This window comes from Drosophila tropicalis, unplaced genomic scaffold, assembly GCF_018151085.1.
Source record: "Drosophila tropicalis isolate 14030-0801.00 unplaced genomic scaffold, ASM1815108v1 contig_593, whole genome shotgun sequence".
NCBI lineage: Eukaryota > Metazoa > Arthropoda > Insecta > Diptera > Drosophilidae > Drosophila > Drosophila tropicalis.
The window spans coordinates 16056057-16077320 of NW_027173070.1; the positions used below are offsets into that span (position 1 = coordinate 16056057).

Here is a 21264-nt window from a genome sequence, read left to right on the forward strand (position 1 = left end):
ACAAATTTTATACAATAGTAAAAAAAATAAGTGTTGAACGTCGTCCATATTTTAAAATTAAATTTGGAGTTACTGGAGTTGAAATAATATTTATTTTCATCAAAACCATAAATATGAACTACAAAAATTATCATAGCTTTTGTCATTTCATCTTAAACGCGAATACAAGCCCCATAATATAAAATTTGAAGTTGCCATATTTCTTATTTGTTGCCAAATGTTCATATCGTTTCAATGTCCATTAAAGAATCCACTAAAATTAAAAGCTCTTGTGGCAAAACATGCAACTCATTCTAGGATATTTGTCAGAAAATTTTATATCAAATTAAAACATCAATCAGAAAAGTTGTGAGTGGATTTAATTTGAATGCTTTATCAAAGTCAAGAATTAGTTTTATTCTAATATAAATAATCCATTATCAAAATATTTAAAGTTTTGAGGAGTCGAGTACGAATGTAAATACTCTCGAATCAAGGTCATGTAATGTTATCTTTTATTTGCTGTCAGTGTACTTAGATTGTGACACTTGTGTTGCACAATCTTACATAATATCATGTTTTATATCCGAAAGGCACCCACTAGTTGGTATACCTTCCGCTTTTTATTTGAATGATGAAGAGCATAATGGAGTATTCGGTTCCGATTGCCTAGACAAACATAAATTACCCTACGCAAAGTCAATGAAATGCCATAAAAATGTGTGCCTGCTGTCGTGTTTTTTTTTTTCCTCATCGTCATCGTCTTGGGAGAGAAGCAAATTGTTTTATCAAAATTATGAGAAAATGCTAATTAAGTAAATAAATTTGCGATAAAAATTAATAAACATCAGTTTTGAAGTTGAGTTGAGTTGGGCGAAAATGAATTTAAATAGCTCTATGGTCGCACAGTGATTAAATTTCACACTTAAATGGGCGTTTTTTTTTTTTTTTGAATGAAAAATAAAATAAATACGGCTTGTCTAAACAACTTTGTATTAATTAGGGCCTTTTGATTTTAACCGCAAAAAACACTTTGCACTATGAGTTCCCTAGAGACGCTACATACCTATATATGTAGGTATATTTTGGTATTGTATATGCAAAAATTGAAAGCCAACTTCTGCATTTCATTTCGAATTTAACACTAATTAAGACATCACAATGGGATTTCTTCTGTTTTCTTGAACGATGGCAACGGCGGCACCGCAGGCACGTTTTCTATGTCCACACGAAACAACGACAATATAACAACAACATTAACAGTTAACAGTAGTTTTCAGTTAATTAATTTCCAAATAAAAGTTTCAAAACAAAACAACTGCCAAAAAAAGGGAGAGGGGTGATGGAAAAAATCACACAAAATAACCATTCAAACATGCTTTAATGTGCACCCAAACAAGACAACGGCCACGTTTAACTTTAACTTCAACTGCCAAAAATGCCAGAAGCCAAATGTAAAAAAAGGTCGATGTTTTTATGCCCTAAACTGTTTTCATTAGCTTTAAGCATCGGTATACTAAACTTTTTAAGACATTCATATTATATCCTTAACGATAAATAATTAATATATGGTTTATTGATCGACCTATTTTATGTTTGCAGGCCAATCTATCTTAAAGGATAACGACACAGAACTATGCTTACTCTAAAAACAAAATTCTTTTTATGATATACAAATTGATTGATTAAAACTTAATTTATGATATAAAAATTAAATTAATTTCTTTGTGAAATTTATATGTGTCGGTTCTGGCACACTTTTCTGTGGAACTTGCGGATTTCGATTTAAATGTCTTTATTTAACCAATTTGAAAAACAAAATGTTTTTAACTTTTGTAATCAAAGCTAATTTTGTATCATTTCCTCACTACGTCAACATTCGCTTAACATTTGAAGATATCGATAGGTATGCGGCAGTCTCTTTGTAATCCAAGTAGTAGCAAATTAATTCAATTCCTGAAATCAACTTATCAGGGTTGCTTTGAAAAATATTTGGGCTTGCAATGTATACTTTCAATAATGAAGAAGGCGAAAGAAGTGAGACTTTATTTTAAATAGAAATACTTGTGTTAGAGCCATTACTAGTATATTGGAGGACAAGCAGAGGAAAGCCTTCAAAGCCTCTGGATATAATATACTCAACTGAACTAGTTTTAGAGGACGGTTTCAAGATTTCTGAGGTTGCTACAGTAGTTTTGCCTTTCTAGTCTTTAAAGATATATGTATAATTGTTTTTTCTGGTTCCTGGATATTGTATGTGAATCTTTTTTGGTACACAACTGAATGACTTTGTTTTTGGCTTTATAATACGGGTTGTCGCTTATTTTTACAAAACTAAAGGTTTTTGTTATGTGTTACTTGTGTTTGTGAAATATCTCAATTTTATCTCAATAAATGGAACAATAACACAAAATGACTTTAACCGTGTTTAAAATAATCGTTACCTTTTCAGTCAGCCACATCCTACCTACATGTTAATAATCTATTTTCATTCTGGTCTCTGCATTGCATTGATATATATATTTATTGATTTAAAACATAAGTTTAGGTAGTCGAGGTATGTAGTTATAATTAGATGGGCTAATTATATGTGTTGCATGAACGGCGACAAAACTAAATTACCCTTTTTTTCCACAAAAATAGGCAGCAGAAATACTGTACATTGAATAGATTGACGTTGGCTATAATTAAAATATCGACATAAAGAGTTTGAGAATCCCATAATAACGGTTTAGATAATATTGCTAACGACTATAAGTATGTGAATGACAAGTCCGTTTAACGATTGGTTTCTAACAAGACGAGAAGAACCTTTAAATTGATTTTTAATTAATTATTTTAGAAAAAGAAAATTCTTTTTAAAGTTAGCTTGAAGTAAAATTATCACTTTTAAAAGCCGTTCCCTTCATTTTTACTTCTGCTTTGGCAATTAGTCAAAAGCCAATAGAATCTGCAATTGTTGAGGGCTTCTTTTTAGGAAACAACTCTAACCGATCAACTAGCCAAAGTAGAGGCGGTAATGGATAGCGTCAAGTTGTAAACAAGAATAACCATCACTCTTACATAGGAAAATACAAGTTTGATTAGCTACCACGGCATAGCCATACATTTACCATTTGGTTTTATTACTTATCAGCAATTTATGCCTCCGCATTTGCCATGGAAGTGCCATGGCATTGGCACACTCTGGGCTCTGACAGTGATTTCTTTCTACGCTGAGCGTAACATTGTCGTCGAAGTCAGTCAGTTAGTCAGTTTTTGAAGAGAGAACGAGTCGTTGTGACTCGTTTCAGAGACGACTTAAGACTACGTCATGTTTGTATGATTATGCCCGGAAGCACTAATTACCTTATTTACACTTTTATAACTTGGCAAGCGTTGCGCATGTGCGGATCTTGAATCTTGAATCGAGCTGATCGTTGCCAGAGATCGCTTCGAAACAGTTGTTTATGGCTTGTGGAAGCTGCGGTTCCCCCCCTCTCCATCATCACATATGTATGTCTTGACTTTTGGCGGATGTTAGCTGTTGTTTCTGCATTGCTTTATGCCCCATCGAGTTGAAGCAAAAGTGAAAATTTGACAACTAATATTTCAAGCATTTCATAGAGTCGAGGAGTTTCGTTGGTTGCTTGCTTGGTTGAAAGCACAATGCATAATATTGAAAAGCGAAAATCTTAATCTTACAGTCCTGCAGTTATAGAGCAAACAATCAATTGCCATGCCATGGTTTTCAGAGGCAAGCCAAGTGGTTGTGTCTGTGGTTGTGTTTGTTCCTGCCCCACGGCACAAGCCACTCACTCGAAATTTGCTGATAAAGTCGTTTTTTTGGGTGCAGCAAAAAGGCAGCTCGAAAGACTGCCAGGCTACTACTGATTGCCAGTGATTAAGTCATGAATCAGCTGGTAGCAAGTCTCAGCTTAAAACGAGTAACGGTTAAAGTAGCTAACTATAGATTTTTTTCCTCTCTATGTTTTTTTTTTTGTTGGTGGGCGTAAGCCTTCAAGCCTTCATTCGGTCTCAAACATGGACCATGGAGTGATTGTCATGCTAGGGAAAAATCAATTTTCCAACATGTTTTTTTCTCCACCTTCCTTCGCCTTTCGGTCTCTGTCTCAGTCTCTTCTCTAGTCAGTATGGTGCGTGAAAATTTTAGTGTAAATTTTTCCAATTACAATGTCAAGCATCTTTTTCCATCAAGTTTCAGTTGAAAAACATTATTTATTCGATCGCTGAAGGAAAATATCTTGACATGATCTTTATGAGATTTTGCCCATTCATGGGTGTTAAAATGCAAATTCAACAAGCGAAAGTCACCGAAAATGACTTGAAAAGTGTTGAGATCGTAAAAAATACTTAATTTAAAATGCTTTATTTTTAGGGGATTAGTAAATTTTTGTCAAATAATCAAAACCACAAAACCATTCGGAATGGCATAAATCAAGTAAAACATTTAAAAAAAATCAAAGTTCAAATAAATCCCATAATTAAAACTTATTTCATTTGATATATCGATAAATCGATTAATTGATATTCAATCTTTTTAGGTAATGCAATAACACGCAAGTACATCACTATTCAGCCCTAAACTTGTTCCCCAATTTACCATTATGTGAAAGTCTTAATTTGTGAGCCTTACTCGTATTAAAATCGTGCAGTCGTACAATTTTTTTACAATTTATTTATATACGTTACTAAAATCACTATTATTACTATTATTATTGAACTTAGTATTAAATAAACCATAAACAGATATCCACAGGTTTGCTTTGGCTTTTGCGAGTACTGCCAAGGGGCCTGTTAGTTACATAGTTAGAAAGGTACTTTATTGAAAACAGTAGATGGGAAAGTTTAATTAATTTTAAAGAAATGTTTGTAAGTTAGTAAATATTTATTTGCTTTAAGCCACTTAAATTGGTTACTTTATTGAGTAGACATTTATACTAAAGTATAACAATGCCAAATAGAAAACAGGACTATGTTTGCTTTCTACCTAAAGGTAAGATAAAAGAAAGTCTATGTTTTTACATTTTTAATTTATACTGGATTTAAAAACAATTAAATTATTGCTAACTTCTTACTTAACATTTGTATATTAACATATTTGGTTAAGCTTTACTTAAATTTTTTGTGTATAGAAGATGGTAAATTTGCCTGAGATTAAGGAATTTGAATTGTTGGAAAATATTTTCTCAAGTAGCCTTTGTTAGGATGGAACAGGAGCAGCAATTTTGAAAGATTTACTTTCTAAAGTATGAGAATGCAGGTCAGTCTGTAAGAATATGCTTAATATTGAGATTATTTTACATAGAACGTTTTTGCATAAGAATTGGTTATTAGGATCCACATAGATTTGTTGTGTAGGCTATGTGTGCCTTAGTCTAGTTGTAAGTCACATTATTTGATCGCCACTTGTGGTATATATTGACATACTTTTAATTTGAGTAATAGATGGAGTTCTTTAGACTTGTGTTAAGTTGTTAGTAGCATTAATTGCAAAGTGTTTTTGAGTTGTTCATATGAAATCGTAGATTGAGCTACCGTGTCGACGATTTCGTTCCTTTTGATGCCACAGTGAGAATCCAGAGAAGTTTTTTAGGTGCAGCTTGAGTACGCAGTGCTCTGATTATTCTGGGCTAAGAGTGATTGTTCCTAATGTTTCCGATTAATTTGATTAAAGAGAGAGTCTGCTCTATTTTTGAAGTTAGGGTTATTGCATCTAGAGTGGCTATCGTTTCGGCTGATAATATTATTGAGAGTAACAAGTATTACCATTAGATTTTCAGCAATTATAAGTAAGGAAATCCTTAAGAATCTTAACCCTCTGTTTCGCCTAAAAAGACAGCTTGTGGGTTAACTTAATTAGATTCTAAAATTTTAGAGTTATCGATTCTTCCTCACTTGAAAGTGTGTGCGCCTAATAGAATCAACAGACTGTTCGCCATCTACTTGACCAGTTAACACTTCAAGGATCCCTCTACCGTCATAAGAAAGAGTCTCTGCGTTTTACAACCATTAACACTGAGTCATCTCAAATGTAGCATTCCATTTAACCTCAGAAAACAGCACATATTTATTGAAAAATATGCTTGAATTAAAATAAAGCTTATCTGCTACTTAAATTATTCACTTATAATAAATTATATAAAACACATAAATATTAATTAGTAAGACAAAAAAACTAGTTTTCTCTCGTTTCAGAATTAAACGATATTTTCAAATTTAAATGAGGAATAATTTATAAAAAACCAAAACCAAATTTTAATTTTAATTAAATAATAATAGTGATTAACAATAATGATTACTAGCTTGTTGATAGACTTGGATATTTACTATTGTGATTTGATAAAAAACTGTTTAATGGATAATTACATGAGATTACGCAAGAAAAAGTTTAAGAATATGGGCTGAAGCTTTCCATTATAACAACTAAGAACTAAACTTCACTTCCTGATTGACAAGTGATTTCTGAGTTCCAAAAACATTTAAATCCTTTGATATCTGATATATGTATCAATTATATCAGATTTCAATGTACACACCTCAACCCCATTTGCTGCATACGCAGGTGGGCAATTTGCTCAATGGTGATCAGCTACATTCTTGTTCGCTTCTCTGCGGTCTCTGCGTTTTGGGCCCGATTTCGGGGTCTTTTCAATTATTAGCAACGCCTAACAAATGCCAGTTTTATTCAGTGTTTGCATAAAAATGATTTTTACCACAGCGCACGGAAGTGCATGCGGTTAGCTGCCATTTGGCCGAAAGCGAATCATAAGTACAGGTTAGTTTGGCTCACTGGGTTAACTGGCTTGTTGGTCTGATGTCTGAGGGAAAATCCGTTCTAAATTTTTGTTTTATTATTTTGTTTTGGGTTTTGTAAGAATAAACTTTATTGTATGTATCTCTCCCTCTCTCTGGATACAGGGTCAACAAGTTAATCACATTGTGTGGCATGAAAATAAGTATAATAGAATTCTTATAAAGTTTTGTGGCCTTCTTAGTCGATATTGGGCCGCGCACGCGTTTGAGTCTTAATAAGCAAACGGGGCAAGCTCGGTTGCTTTTGGCACGGAAATTGACGTTTAAAGCGATCTGGAGACCGGCCAGCTGTCTGCTTGCTGCCTTTTTTGGCCAACTAAGTACACTCTGTGGCTGCTGCCCGTGTTGCTGCCTTTTGGCGTTCAAATTGGCAAATTAAGTCATACGCCTGCTCCAGCATTGTAATTTATCTTTTTTGTTGTTGTTGTTGTCTTGTGGAGGGGGAACAAAGTGGAGCTGCAGTTCCAGTCAAACATTATTTTGCAACAATTATTGATTTATTGTCTTGTTGGCTGTCCCCCATTCGTGAGAGTATCAAAGCGCCGCCAAAATCCATTATCACATGCATGCGAAAATGTTAGGACTCAACTCTAATCTCATTCTCATTTTTGTTCTCGTTCTTATTCTGATTCTTTCTTTTGGGTTCCCATGACCGACCAGGCCATACATACACACATATATTCTGGTCTAGGTCCGCTAAAAATCATTAGTAAACGATGCTAATGATGGGCTGGCCTTTGAATGAATTGGTAATTGGAAAGGCACGCACGCATTTTGGGGCGTAGTCAATTTCTATGGCTAGAAAGTAAAGTAGTAGTAGTAGATATGAAATGGCCTGTAAGTCAACTTAAATGATGGAGGTTACAAAAGCCGTGTAGAGGGTTGGAGTGGGGGTGAGGTTAGCAATTAAGAGGCGAGCTAAGACCTTTCCCTTTTGGCTACCAGGCGTGTATATCGCATTAATATTTCACGCCTATAAATCGAAAATAAACTAGTGCAGAAATTGACTGAAACTTGAAAGGTTTTCTTATTAATGTTTTCTACTGGGAAAAATGATTAAGAATACAGGTGAATGTCTTTCCCATGAAGAGGCATACGGGAGTGGAATACAGACTTTCCACTATCATATCAATTATAATTTTTTTTAAAACAATTTTTTGCTCAATTTTCAATCAAAATAAAGACCTTTTGCACACTTAAAAAACGTTAAGTGAATGTTAAGAAAGTTCAGAGTAGAAATCAATTAATAGAAACTGTGCCTATAATGGCGCGAAAACGAATCCCTTTAACTTATGAATGTTCTTTTCGATTTTTCACATCGTTTGAATAAGCCTCATATAATTAGCACCCGGATTAACCGTAACGTATAAAATAACAGATTTTATTATTTGATATTACTTTTAAAGACAAGTTGTGCTAGAAAATTAAGTTTATTACAACGACTATTTGAATTAGCACACTGTTAAAATATCGGTTCACAAAATGTTACGATTCAATTTGTGGGGAAAGAAAAATTCTACACCTGTTGTTGAACTCGATTTTAGCTAGATGTATAACAAAATATTTTATATACATGTATGTATATGTAATATTGCCAGTTAAACTAGTTTTTCTCCTCATGGTATGGTAATTTTTTGCTTTGCCTTGGCTCTCTGCCCACCAAATAAATTAAATTGCAAAATATTTTTAACGCCTTATTATATAAAATGTGGTACACATTTGTTAGCCAGTCAGTGGTCAATGGCCAGTGGCCAGTGGCTCCGGTCCATGGAAAACAATTTCCATTTCCTGACAGGAGGCCAGAGCCAGAGTAGAGAGAGAGAGAGAGAGCTCCTAGCTAAGTTGAAAACGAAGAAGGAGGAGCAATCTTGGGCAAATGTTGGACAATTGTTGGTTTCGCTTGTTGAGCGCTTTCATGAAGTTCACGTTTGAGGCATGAAACCCACTTATCTAATTGCGATTCCGGGAACTGGTTTTCTTTGATACATTTTTCTCAACTCATTAGAACTCAATCATAACTCGGGTGGGTACCCAGGTACTACTATGGACTATCTGCCACTTGGTCCGTCTGTCTGTCCGTCTGTGTGTGTGTCTGTCCTGTCTGACCATCTGTCTGTCGGTTTGTCTCTTTCGCTCTTCGTCTGTCGGTCTGTTGTCCATGCAATAGGCAAATGTAATCGTTGCTACATATTTTTCAGCCGACGCTCGCAATTGTTGCCGTGAGCAATTTTTATTCCAAGCAAACGAGGCAAAAGCACTGCAACAACAACAAGGGGAGTAACAACAAAATACAAAGAAACAACACAAAAAAAAGAGTTAAAACACGCCGGACGTGTTCCATAAACAACACTTTGATTACAACGGCGCGGGCGCACAAACGCAAATCGATGTTTTCATATGGAAATTGAATCAAAGTCAAGTCGAACCCAGTTCCCCCCGACAACTGGGCATGACTGGCCAGCATCCCGAATGTGGAGCACAGCAGCAGCACCACCAGCAACAGGGCCCAGGCACAAAACCAGCCACAATTTCAGCCAGTATGACTTGGAGCCAACCCAATTGGCCTTGATGTGCGCCACAACAATGCGAGAGTTGAGAGCTGAGCTCAGCTCAGCTGTAGAATTCTGTACCAGACCGGAATGGACCGTGGCGTCAGCGATTTTGTGGTCGGCTTTTGGGCAGTTGGTAGCAGTGGGCAGTATGTAGTAGCCTACAATGGTAGAGTCAAAGCACTGCGTACCATGGGCGTAGCGTAAGTGAGAGGGTCAAAAAGTATACATATGTGCTTAAAAAGTTAGTTAGACTTTGTCGGCAAGTCTTAGGGGTAAATTGACTTCAGTTCGCAAAAGGCCAAACAAAAATGAAAAGAAAACTCAAAATTAGTATGATTTTCTGATAGACCTTGATCAACCATGACCTTATCCCAGTCATACAAAAACTGACCAATATTTATTTTTAATCATATTCAGAAATTTTTTGAAGGCCTATCCCATTAAAAGAATATATTGTCATCATTTTGTTCTATTGGTTATCTGCAACCTATAAAAGTCCTAATGACCCAATTAGTAAGTATGCAAAATTATTCATTTTGTCACAATCTTTTTAATACTTTTTATGCGAATGTCCAGACTTGGTAGTTATTCGCAGGTAGCATATCTATTAAACCCGCTTCACATCTATTTTCTATTCATGTTTCTATAAACTGCTTTGAGGAAGATTTTCTTTAAAGACAATAGCGTAAGAATGGTAACTCCTATTACCGATATAAAAATTCCCTATAATATAAACGATAAACAAATTATTAAAATGTTATGATATCCCCCTTAATGGAATACCCCAACCACGTCCATGTTCATTTTGGCTACCATTCATGTTCAGCTCTTTTGCGGTTTTCGCTATGATTATTAATCAATTCTTTCATATCATTTCGTTTGAATTGAATTCTTTTTTTTTACGAATCGTTTTACAAAAAAAAAAAAAACAAAATAAATAAATGAAAAAAAAAACGAGATAAAAAAGACTATGTGGCTGCTGTTGCTGCCGTCTGGCCATCGTTTTACTCTAATTAATTTAACAAAAGTTTCTGGGCCGTTCATTGTTCAGAGTTTTCCTGTCTGACTGTGAAAGGTAGCAGCATACAGCATTCATTATTCGGATGTTTATGTTTATTAAATTCCATTTAATTACCCCAATCTACACCATATACACACACGACTTTTAAAGCAATTCAAATTGTGCACTAATGTCAAAAAAATAAGGGGAAAAACCAGGAGGTTGGACTATATTCAGCCGTAATGAAGTTTGTATACATTTCCAAATTTGTGTTACGATTTTGCATTGATCCAGACAAATGAACAGATGAAAAGACATATCCATGATTTTATCGCGTAAAGCTGATATACATAGATATAGTGTATAAATGGTAAGAAAATAAATATGCCCCGTCTTGGCAAGGGTATACAAATCATAATAATAATTGTTTATTGATGGGAAAAAAAATTTTTTATTATTTTTTTTGGAAAAAGGGCAAGTTATTTGAAAGGAACTGACCTCAAAATATTATTACCTGTTGTTTTGGTGATTGGTTTGATTTCTAATAACAAAAGGAACTAAATATCTATGTGGCAAGTCAATGGAATTAAATTAATCAAACTTCAATGTGCTGAATGTATTGTGGAAGGTTGCTTTATTTCATTTGTGTACAATGCGGCAATGTGGTTTCAATATTCCCTGCTGGTATTTCAAGGTAAAAAGGATGTGTAATGTCAACATTTGATTCCAGTTAATTTAAACTTATTAAATTCTTATTGTATACCTATTTAGAAAATTTATGACAGGGAAATTTTAGTTAAAAAATTTACTTTCATATTTAATGTTAATTTAAAGGACTTTTCATTAAATATTTATATATGCATATAATAACCAATAAATTTAACCAACATTGCCTTTTTAAAGCATTTACTTTCCTTTTTTTTACTTTTCGTAAAAACAAACTATTTCAGCAATGCCAATTATAAAACAATTAAAGCTGGCAGCCCGTTTTATCCTCTTGACTATCATTCATTTGTAAGAGGTCAGTCATCCTTTGCCTTTAAGACTCTTGAGGCAGACAGGAAGTAAAATGCCTTTTGCCTGTCAATTTTGTCGGCTGAAAGGTGTCGAAAAGAAACGGATAAACAAAATGATCATTTATTTTATAACCACACGATCTAAAGCGAAACCGGAACATGTAAACGGAATTGCATGCAAAACTATTCCACTTTGTATATAGAAGTAAAGAAGAATTTCAATGGATGAAATTCAATACACGAGCAAGAGCTAAAAGGAACTGCTGGGTGCGGGACTTCAATTTAAATTTTAATCGCATGCCTAATAGACAAACTTGGAGTAAATGTCAGAATAAAGAGACTAAGAGCCGACTTAAATCATGCCAACATTTACAAAGTACTTGGCCAGCAACACACACACACACACACACGCGCTTACAAGGGGCTAAGACTAAGAGACTGAGAGTCACGGACACGTCGTCAGCTCTAGGAAGATGGGCTAAGACAAACTTCCGATCACGTTGTAAGTCAGCAGCAGCAAAATTGCAAAAGGCAAGGGCCTAAAAAAAAGAGTGCAAGAAAAAAAAAGTTAATGGAGGCAAATGCATCAAAATGGTTAATTGGATCTGGAACAGCAAATGACGAACACTTTTAGTGTTTATGGCAGTAGCCCAAGAAGATATGGGGCCGAGAGAGGGAAAGAGAGAGAGAGAGATTGAGAGAGCCTAGGTTTGCCAACAGGGCAGGACTGACCAAAAGATTGCGGCAGATAGGTAAGTGTGTACGTGGCTTTGATGATGTTGATGGCGTTGAGAGAACTTTCAGACATTCTGAGTAGAATAAGATGCGATACGACGGCATTGCCCAACCAGCCAAGCAACCAACCGCCCAGCCAATAGCCCGGCCAACAGCTAGGCTCAAGTGGCAAGTGTGTTGTACACGACACGCATTAGCGTGAATGAAGTAGTTGCTGTGGTTCTTCTTGTTGTTCCTGGTCTTGTACTTGGTTTTGCCATTTTTTAATCGAATCCAATGCGTGTTCTTACCGCCCACCCCTCTGTACACACCTTTTCTTGCATCTCTGACTGGCAGATGATGATGATGATGGCCAGATAAGTGTACAAAACTGCGAGGGGGAGTTGGGGGAAATTAATGGCAAACTTTACAGTAATTTCCATTAAAATGGGCAGCAGCTCCAAAATGCACTTGTTGCTCCCCTTGTAGGGTAATGTCTGCTTAAAGGCAACAAACAAAATAAAAAAAACTTCCGTGTGTCCATATTCTAAAGACGATTGTGAAAAATGGTAATGCAGCTCCAATAAAGTCTTCCATGTAGTAGTAGATCGTCAAAGGAGCACAATAGGCCGAGTACAAGAAGCTAGGATTTCACAAAACACTGACTTCTAAGGAATTTTGATAGAAAATACCAGGATATACTTAGCCCACAACATACACGGCTTCTTATGTACATGTAAGGATGTCATTTCTTGCAGGTTCTTTGACTTTCTCTTTCTGAGCTGTTGAAAACTTTCACTAACAAAGTTCTATTCGTGCTGAGTGCTTTTCGGAGTTCAGGAAAAGCTTTAATTTAAGCCATTTATTACCTAGCAACGTGAAAACTGTTTATAAGACATAAATAAACTAAAAATTTAGTACGTAAAAGACGAAAATGGATTTGGATCGTAAATATTAAAATGAAAAATATTTGATAATTAAACAATTTAATTGATTCCTTAATAATCCATTTTAGTTAACAATGATATGGAGAAGCGCATCTCGGATGCCTTTTGCGTTTTCGATCATCATGGAGATAAGTTTATTGATGTGCGCGAAGTGGGAACCGTTTTGAGACTCTTGGGTTGTGTGCCCACTGAGCAGGAAGTGAATGAGGTCATCTCGGCCACAGAATCAGAGGAAACCAGTGGTGAAGTGCATCTTACAAAATTTTTGCCACATGTCACGCAATTGCTAATGGAACGAAAGTGAGTTTAAGTGTTTGGCTTAAATCTTCTCAACATTCTTAAATAAATCAAATTTAGAATGGAACCTGCACCGCCTGAAAAAATTCTACAGGCGTTCAAAATCCTTGATCCTGAAAATAAAGGTTACTTGACGAAAGAGACTTTTGGCAAATTGATGATGGAAGAGGGTGAACCATTCACTCAAGAGGAAATGGACGAAATGTGGCCAGTTGCCATAGATCCCATTAGTGGACATTTGCCTTACGAACTATATTTAAATCAATTGATGGTAATTATTGTTTACCATTTGTTTTAAAAGTTTTTCATTTTGAGTTCATTTTGAACTTTTTACAGGTTTATCTTTAACTGGAGATATCAAGAAACAAATTCGACTCTTGCAGCAGTATAACCATTATGTCAAATAATGTTTTTAATTTTTACACTAAGATGCCAGTAAAATAAATGTCATTCATATAACTTGCATTTAAAACCTTAAAACCTTAAAAACTGATCACGAAACTGATATTCCTATAGTTATAATTGACTTTGGTTTCCCCAGAATTAGCTACAGATTTCTAGTCCAGAAAGATTTTCAGAGGTTTCAGCCAGCTTTGTAGTAGAAAAAGGATTTTGTGAGAAACAAATCCGATTAAAAAAATTATAGATTTTTTGTCAAATTTTTCATCACGCAAAAGAGGTTTAGCATTAAATGGGAATCATCTGATGGGACGTTTTGGTTCACCTGCTTTTTAGATCAGACCTTGCCCCGTCTCGACAGATTTCTTTCAATCGAGAAAGTTTCCACTAAAATATGATTCCCATGAGAATATAGTATTCAAAATTTTCTTGCCCACAAAACCGGCGCAGTTTCTTTGAGTTTGAATCCGAAATTTGGTAGAAAGATGAAAATAATCCATCTGATGGGACGTTTTGGTTCACCTGCTTTTTAGATCAGACCTTGCCCCGTCTCGACAGATTTCTTTCAATCGAGAAAGTTTCCACTAAAATATGATTCCCATGAGAATATAGTATTCAAAATTTTCTTGCCCACAAAACCGGCGCAGTTTATTTCAGCTTAAATCCGAAATTTGGTAGAAAGATGAAAATAATCCATAACTCCGCAAAGAAAAACATATAAAAGCAAATAATATTATCTGATCTTATCTAAATTATTGTATTTCAATACAATGACTCTTCTTTATTGAGCAATTTTCTTATAACCTCTGCATTGATTTTAATATGCTTTGAATTCTATTTTAGAAAATGTGTTGACAAATCTTCTTATTTAACCTGAGCATATATCTATTTAACTTTATATTCCCTTTTATGAAAGTCTCTTTGGCCACTTTGGCTTTGCATTAGCTGCACTCTCTCTATCCCCTTTCTAACTCCCAGCCTTCATCTCAGTCACATTTACTGCTAAGACTAACTAACCAAACTAGCCTAATGCGTTTCAAAGTAGCAAACTAAATCCACACGCTCTGGTGTATATAGCAAACACAACTAAGGACATTGCAGCAACACAGCAAAGCCAATGCCAAGCTGCTGCTTATGGCCTGGTGACTGGTGCTTGGTGCCGGGTGGCTAGTGCCTTGTGCCAAGCAGTCAACATCCATCGTTGGTACGTTCGTTGGTTCGTTCTGCATGGGGCGGAACATGGTGAACTGGGTTGCGCATCATTAGCACAACTAATGGATGTTCACTTTTCTTTACTAGCTCCAGTCCAGTCTCCCATCTTGGTTCCCCAATTGCATTGGCAGCAGGAGCGGCAGTTGGTTGCGTTATATGAGAGGTTGCAAAATTTAAATAAATTAAAATACCTCAACAAGAGAAGGAGAGTTCCACAATGCGATTTTTTCCCGTTTCGTACAATGTTGTCTAATATGAGAGAGAAAGAGCGAGCGAGTCGTGTTCTCGCTTCCGTATTTATTAAATTCTAAATACACGCTGATGGATGCACTTAACTGCATCTTATGGATTAAAATATTTCAGGTAATTTTCTCCTCTATCATTCACATTCGCGTATATTCGTGCGGCTGCCATCTGCACGTTCCGGCGCTTTGGCCAATTTGAGTGATTGCGCGCATTTAAATGGATGCTGCAATGTTCGAATCGCCCACCCCTCTTACTGTGTCTCTAAACAAGTTCTACGTGAGCCTTCATCTGCGAATGCAGCGGAGGGCCTCTAATGGACTTTTAATCTTTACAACTTGTAAAAAAAATTTCTTTCTTTCTTTATTTTTTTTTCTTTTTGAATTACGCCGACCAAAGTTGATTGCTAAAATTGTCAGAGTCATAAAAAGAAATGCAGCGAACAAATCTCAATTTCTGTTCGTACATTAAAAAACAGTCTCTTAACCCATTATGGATCATATAATGGTTACCGCCGGAGAATGTGCAAATATTCAAATATATTGCTAACACTTAAATTTATACTCATCGAGGCTATTTCACACATTTTTTTACATACATGTGTATGTACATATATTGCTTGCAATTTGTTTGAACGCAAACTTAATCGACTCACTTTTCTTTTTGCCATTGAATAATATAATTCTTTTTTTAAATTTTATCAGAATTTTTCCTGGATGGTTTGCTGTATAATTCTTATCCCGCAAAATTCAAAAATCGTATGATGAAGTCAAGAAATTATTCAATCTGTAATCATATTTAATTACAAGTGAATTTTTTTGGTTGTGGTTGTAAAAAAAGTTATAAAAGTTTCAATTGAACTTAATTTATTAATCAGATCGATTTCAAAGAATTTAAAAGTATTCTCTTTAGGCTTACAAATTTAATATAAGAAGAACTTAAGAGAATATACTTGGTTGAAATTTACATTTTTTAAAAGAAAATTTATGAAATTAAAAAAAAAATTAGATATGACATATGATATGTATATAAGATTGACCACTATTGTGGTTCTAACAAAAGTCATCTTTTAGTAAATATTTACTAAACATTAAACAAAATCGTCAAAATTTTTAAAATTCTATAATTCGTTAGAATCAGAATTACATACATCGAGTGCTCTGCGTTGAGTGATCCTCGAAGTAAGCCGCATCCCTTTTGCGGGTTAACTTTGGAGGCAGAAAACTTTTCCAAGGGAAACTTGTTTTAGCATTAATTTGTTGTAAAAAAACATAATTCTAATATCTCGTTCTATTTGTAAATAATAATTTGTTAAAAAAGAGTCAAAAAATAACTTGCTGAAATTAACTAAGAAGTAAAAAAATGTAGTTGGTAATTATTTAATTGAGTTTTAGTAATTATTTTTTGATACAAAATGTCTTCTTGGGTACAACAAAAATATTTCTCTCCCATAATAGATGCTTTAAAATATTGACAAAGGCTGATTTTGGTTTCAGCAGAAGAAAATTGAAAAATTACAAGCAAGTAAGTTTAAGTTTAATAAGTAAGTTTAATCAACTGGAAAATCGAAATTCGAATATTTTGATGGCAGCAAAAAAACAAAGAAGATCAGAAAGAAAAGAATTAATTCAAACTATTGAAATTGCATTAGTTAATAATTCAAATGTAGTCACAAATTACAACCTACTTATAAAAACCTTCATGTATAGTAATTGAAAAGAACTTACATATATATTAATTGGAGAAAGCAAATCATTCATTCATACTTTTGACTGAAGTATTCTGTTCCTCAAACCGCAAACTCTTTGGTTAGAATATGCATATGTGTATAACAGATTGATTGCTTGGTTTTGTTAACCGCAAATAAGCACTCAATGGGTTAATTATAGTCAAAGAGACAAATAACTTTGCAAGTCGTCAGAAAGTCTGAGCGGGTCATAAAATCATAATGCAAAACTGTCCACGACCAAGACGCTCAACTGATGACGATGATGATGATGATGCTTGCTTCTTCGAGAGTTTCTTAAGAATTGCCTTGCATGAATCGATTTGGCCTGCGCCTCTGTGGCTGATGATGATTTACGCTCAACGAACCGTAATTAAGATTTATGCGACATACTCACTTGCAAGTATTTACATATATACTTATATATATTCATATTTATATACTCTCTATTGTTTTGTACATGGTGGCGTATGAGTAACATTGACTTAATTGTTAGTTATGCTCTTTTGTTTGTGCGACATTAAAACTAATTAAGTAGAAAGAGTTGCCCATCAGATTTTATATATATATATACATATATGTTTATGCTTACACAGACATACATGAATACTTGTGTGCGTGTATGTGTGCGTTAAATTAAAGCAATTATTTAGACTTAATGACTCTGTGCTTAGAAATTACAAATTATTGAATACAACAATTGCAAGAATCTATGTTTAATTCCCTTAGCGATTTTTCATAATGCGTGGGTGGCATTTATCTATGTATGTATATAAGTATGACATATGTATGTGTGTGTATTTACATATGTATGTTTCCCGAGTGGTTTCAATTTAATTACTTACTTCTTCTTACTTCTTAGATGGAGGATTGGGCCAAAGGGGAGTGAAAAATTTCTAATTGCTATAAATATTTATGGTTAGAAGGGGAAAAGATGCATTTGTATAAAGAGCCCCAAATCGAATCTAACATTTTTAAAATACCCTGCATTTATGTACTTAGGTAGACTTATAACTATAAGTTAATCGGAACTAATAGCGATTCCTTTCTTAAACTCCAGCATTACTTTCAAATTTTTTTTGTCACGATTTCTATTTAACTCTATTTAATTAAAGGGATTTTAAGGGATAAGATAATTTGCATTCAATTACTTGCAACAAACAAAACACATCAGACATTTTTGTTGTTCAATTTAATATGAAGATGTGATAACCCGTCCATGTGTATATCTAGTCCGTTTGACTAGTCCTTAGTGTACAAAAACACAGAGAAAATATTGTATATTTTGCTAAAGAAGAAAGTAACATAATTTTATTTATCCTTCATTAAAAATTAATTTAAAAATGGGATTTCCTTATTTAACCTATGAGTATGTCAAATCAGAATAACCACATATTTTTGTTGCACATTTCGTTAGCTTAGAAAGGCTGATCGTATTCGCTCCACAGATCATTAACATATTGTATCATATCAATATTACGTTGCAACTCGCGGATTTTTGGATAATGTGAGTGGTATATTACCAGTCTTCTGATTGTAGCAAACAAACCACTATCATTTCTCAATAAGAATTTACATGTCGGTATAATATTGTTTAATTCAATGATCCTCCAATTGTTTTCGATCTCAACGTTTTTCATGAATGTTTCTATATCCATTGCCCCATCTACTGTTGATGTGACACGCTCGTCAGAGGAAAAGAATGATGTTTTGTTCACAGAGCCTGAACCATGTTCAGAGGAAGCGCCCACATCTGCTTTATATGCACCGTATGCAGCCGACAGCTTTGTTTCCAACTTTTGCAGTTCTGTCTTCTCATCCGATCCACTGGATTCGATTTCTGATTTCACAACATCCAAACGTCCACCAAGGACAAAGGAATTAGGTACATACCATCCATACTTGTTTAATAACTTGACAACATTTATCGTACGAGTGAACTCATCTACATCAAAATTGTTTACGATATCGTACAGTTCTTGTACTATTGATGGGTCCAAATCCATTCTTCTTTCATCTACATACAAATCTGTTTTCCTGTTCAGTAATGAGACGACAGCGATTTTTGTGGAATTCGAACGCTTCGATGTTGATTTTTCCTCTGTCGAATATTTTGCACTCACTGTCACAATGTATGCTGAAATATCGGCAGAAACGTCACTCTTACTGGATGAAGTAGAGTCTGTGGAACGAGTCGTATGGATCGTGCGCTTTTCGAGCACTATGCTTGGTGTTGGAGGTGTTTCAACTGGTTCATATGTCTTGTCAAAAATAATTGGCGATAAATTGCCCGACTTAAAGAAATCCATGTGATTGTCCCGTTGAAGACCTTTTAGGAATCGTTTCACTAACTTTTGTCTAGCTGTTAATTCCGCTCCTACAAATAATGTGTATTGGGGACTAGCAGTTGGCACTTCAGACGATACATCAATTGCTTCACACAATGCTGTCAATGGTGATATTGTGCTGTAGGGGGAGACACCTGTAGGTGGATTCAATGACTTGACAGATACGACATGGGAACTTATAGACACTTTTTCCACATTTACTAAATAGTCCAGAAATTCACCAACATTTTTATTCTCAATATCAGTGATATTTAATATTAGCGTCTTTTTGATTTGCTTGTCTTCTAAATCATAAATGGAGAGCCTGAAATGCTGCGACTTAATGATCGAACAAGATCCTGGAGTTTCAGACCCACTTTTATCTATAACGAAAATTATAAACTGAATTAATAAATATCTATTCAAAAATGATCCTCATCTACAGGCTTGAAGAATTTAACAGACTAAGGTGTTAGCTGATATTGACCGGATAATTCATTAAAAGGTTGTTTGTATTTTTAATGCTATAATTGAATGAAGCAAGTAAGTCGACTCGTCGACTCGGGTATACCATACACCAGGTGAAACAAATTTTTTTAAATTTCGAAAACCAAATGTACATATGTATGTCTATTAAATTGTTTTTACATGCTTCATACTATGTGCTATCTCGCTGACTCTACAAACACACGAGCACTCTAGCGCCGCCACTAGCCAACGGCCAATTCTGCCCTTGTGGACCGCTTAGTAAAATACTTTCATACGCATATTTTGCATGTTTCTAGTCCGATTTCAATAAAATTTGGTAGTTTTGTAGAAATAGATAAGAATAATTAGTCTGCCGAATTTGAATGCGATAGTCAAAAAACTACAGGAGGAAATCGGTTTTTTCTTAATTATGGAGGCGGAAGTGGGCGTGGCAAAATATGAAAATATATATACTCTGCGTGCATACTAAGCCAGTATACATACTAAATTTGGTGACTTTAGCTTTGTTAGTTTTTGAGAAAATCAGTTTTGTTTAATTTTCGGGGGCGGAAGTGGGCGTGGCAAAATGTTTAAATAACCAGTTTCTGCGCGTCTATTAAACTAGTCTGCATACAAAATTTGATGTCGGTAGCTGTCATAGTTTTTAAAAAAATCAGTTTTATGTAAATTCCGGGGGCGGAAGGGGGCGTGGCAAAAAGTTTAAACAATTATTTTCTGCGCGCCAACTAAACGAGTGTATAAACCAAATTTGATGTCTCTAGCTGTTATACTTTTTAAGAAAAACAGTTTTATGTGATTCCTGGGGGCGTAAGGGGGCGTGGCCGAAATTCCAATTAACTCTGAACATGTGCATACTACACGAGTATACATACCAAATTTGGTGGCTGTAGCTCTTATAGTCTCCGAGATCTGCGTGTTCATACGGACGGACGGACGGACGGACGGACGGACGGACGGACGGACGGACGGACGGACGGACAGACGGACATGGCTAGATCGACTCGGCTATTCATCCTGATCAAGAATATATATACTTTATAGGGTCGGAGAAGCTTCCTTCTGCCTGTTACATACATTTTGGCGACTTTAATATACCATTTCACCCTATGGGTGTATGGTATAAAAACTATCTTTAATATCAATCGCAACTTTCACACCACTTAAATTTTTGATGCAATAAATTAATAAAGTGTTTTGCTTTCCTTAAACACAAATTAATAAAAATCGAAATAAAACACATTTGAATTACGTACGTAATAGAAAGAGTACCACGATTATAATGGAAAATTTCACCATCACCATTTTGAATGAACGCTTTTTTCTTCTCCACAAGCAAATAAATCGAGACAAGACAATTCGCCGGACAACTGATTATGCGCTGTGCTAGCGAAACGTTTTCTTATTTATAGGATTGAAAATATTCTGATTCGTATTTATGAAATAACAACAAAGCGATATTCGTACTTAGATAAGGTAAGTCTTTCATCCGATTTTGCTACACGCTTCACTATGTAAAAAACTTCTTTAATATATAAATGATATTTTAT

At 34.8% G+C, this 21264-nt stretch overlaps 2 protein-coding genes across 2 annotated transcripts; one reads left to right on the forward strand and one right to left on the reverse strand.

Moving 5' to 3' along the window:
* The first annotated feature begins 13011 nt into the window (after window positions 1–13011).
* On the forward strand, window positions 13012–13619 carry LOC137578213 (dynein regulatory complex protein 8). Its single transcript, XM_068291879.1, has 3 exons — window positions 13012–13024; window positions 13093–13324; window positions 13382–13619. The coding sequence occupies exons 1-3, from the start codon at window positions 13012–13014 to the stop codon at window positions 13617–13619; spliced, it is 483 nt and encodes a 160-aa protein (XP_068147980.1).
* Window positions 13620–18184: 4565 nt separating this feature from the next.
* On the reverse strand, window positions 18185–21110 carry LOC137576637 (uncharacterized). The gene is made up of 2 exons (XM_068289870.1): window positions 20971–21110; window positions 18185–19611 (listed from the first exon to the last, which is right to left on the reverse strand). Exons 1-2 carry the CDS (start codon window positions 21017–21019, stop codon window positions 18320–18322), a joined length of 1341 nt encoding a protein of 446 aa, XP_068145971.1. The 5' UTR covers window positions 21020–21110; the 3' UTR covers window positions 18185–18319.
* Between the last annotated feature and the right edge of the window lie 154 nt (window positions 21111–21264).

Excerpts from the sequence above, each read along its gene's own strand:
- LOC137578213 (XM_068291879.1), top strand. Across the intron at positions 13,325-13,381 it reads CAATTGCTAATGGAACGAAA|AATGGAACCTGCACCGCCTG; the intron begins GTGAGTTTAAGT and ends AATCAAATTTAG.
- LOC137576637 (XM_068289870.1), bottom strand. The coding sequence starts at position 21,019 with ATGGTGATGGTGAAATTTTCCATTATAATCGTGGTACTCTTTCTATTA. Across the intron at positions 19,612-20,970 it reads CGTGGTACTCTTTCTATTAC|ATAAAAGTGGGTCTGAAACT; the intron begins GTACGTAATTCA and ends TTTTCGTTATAG.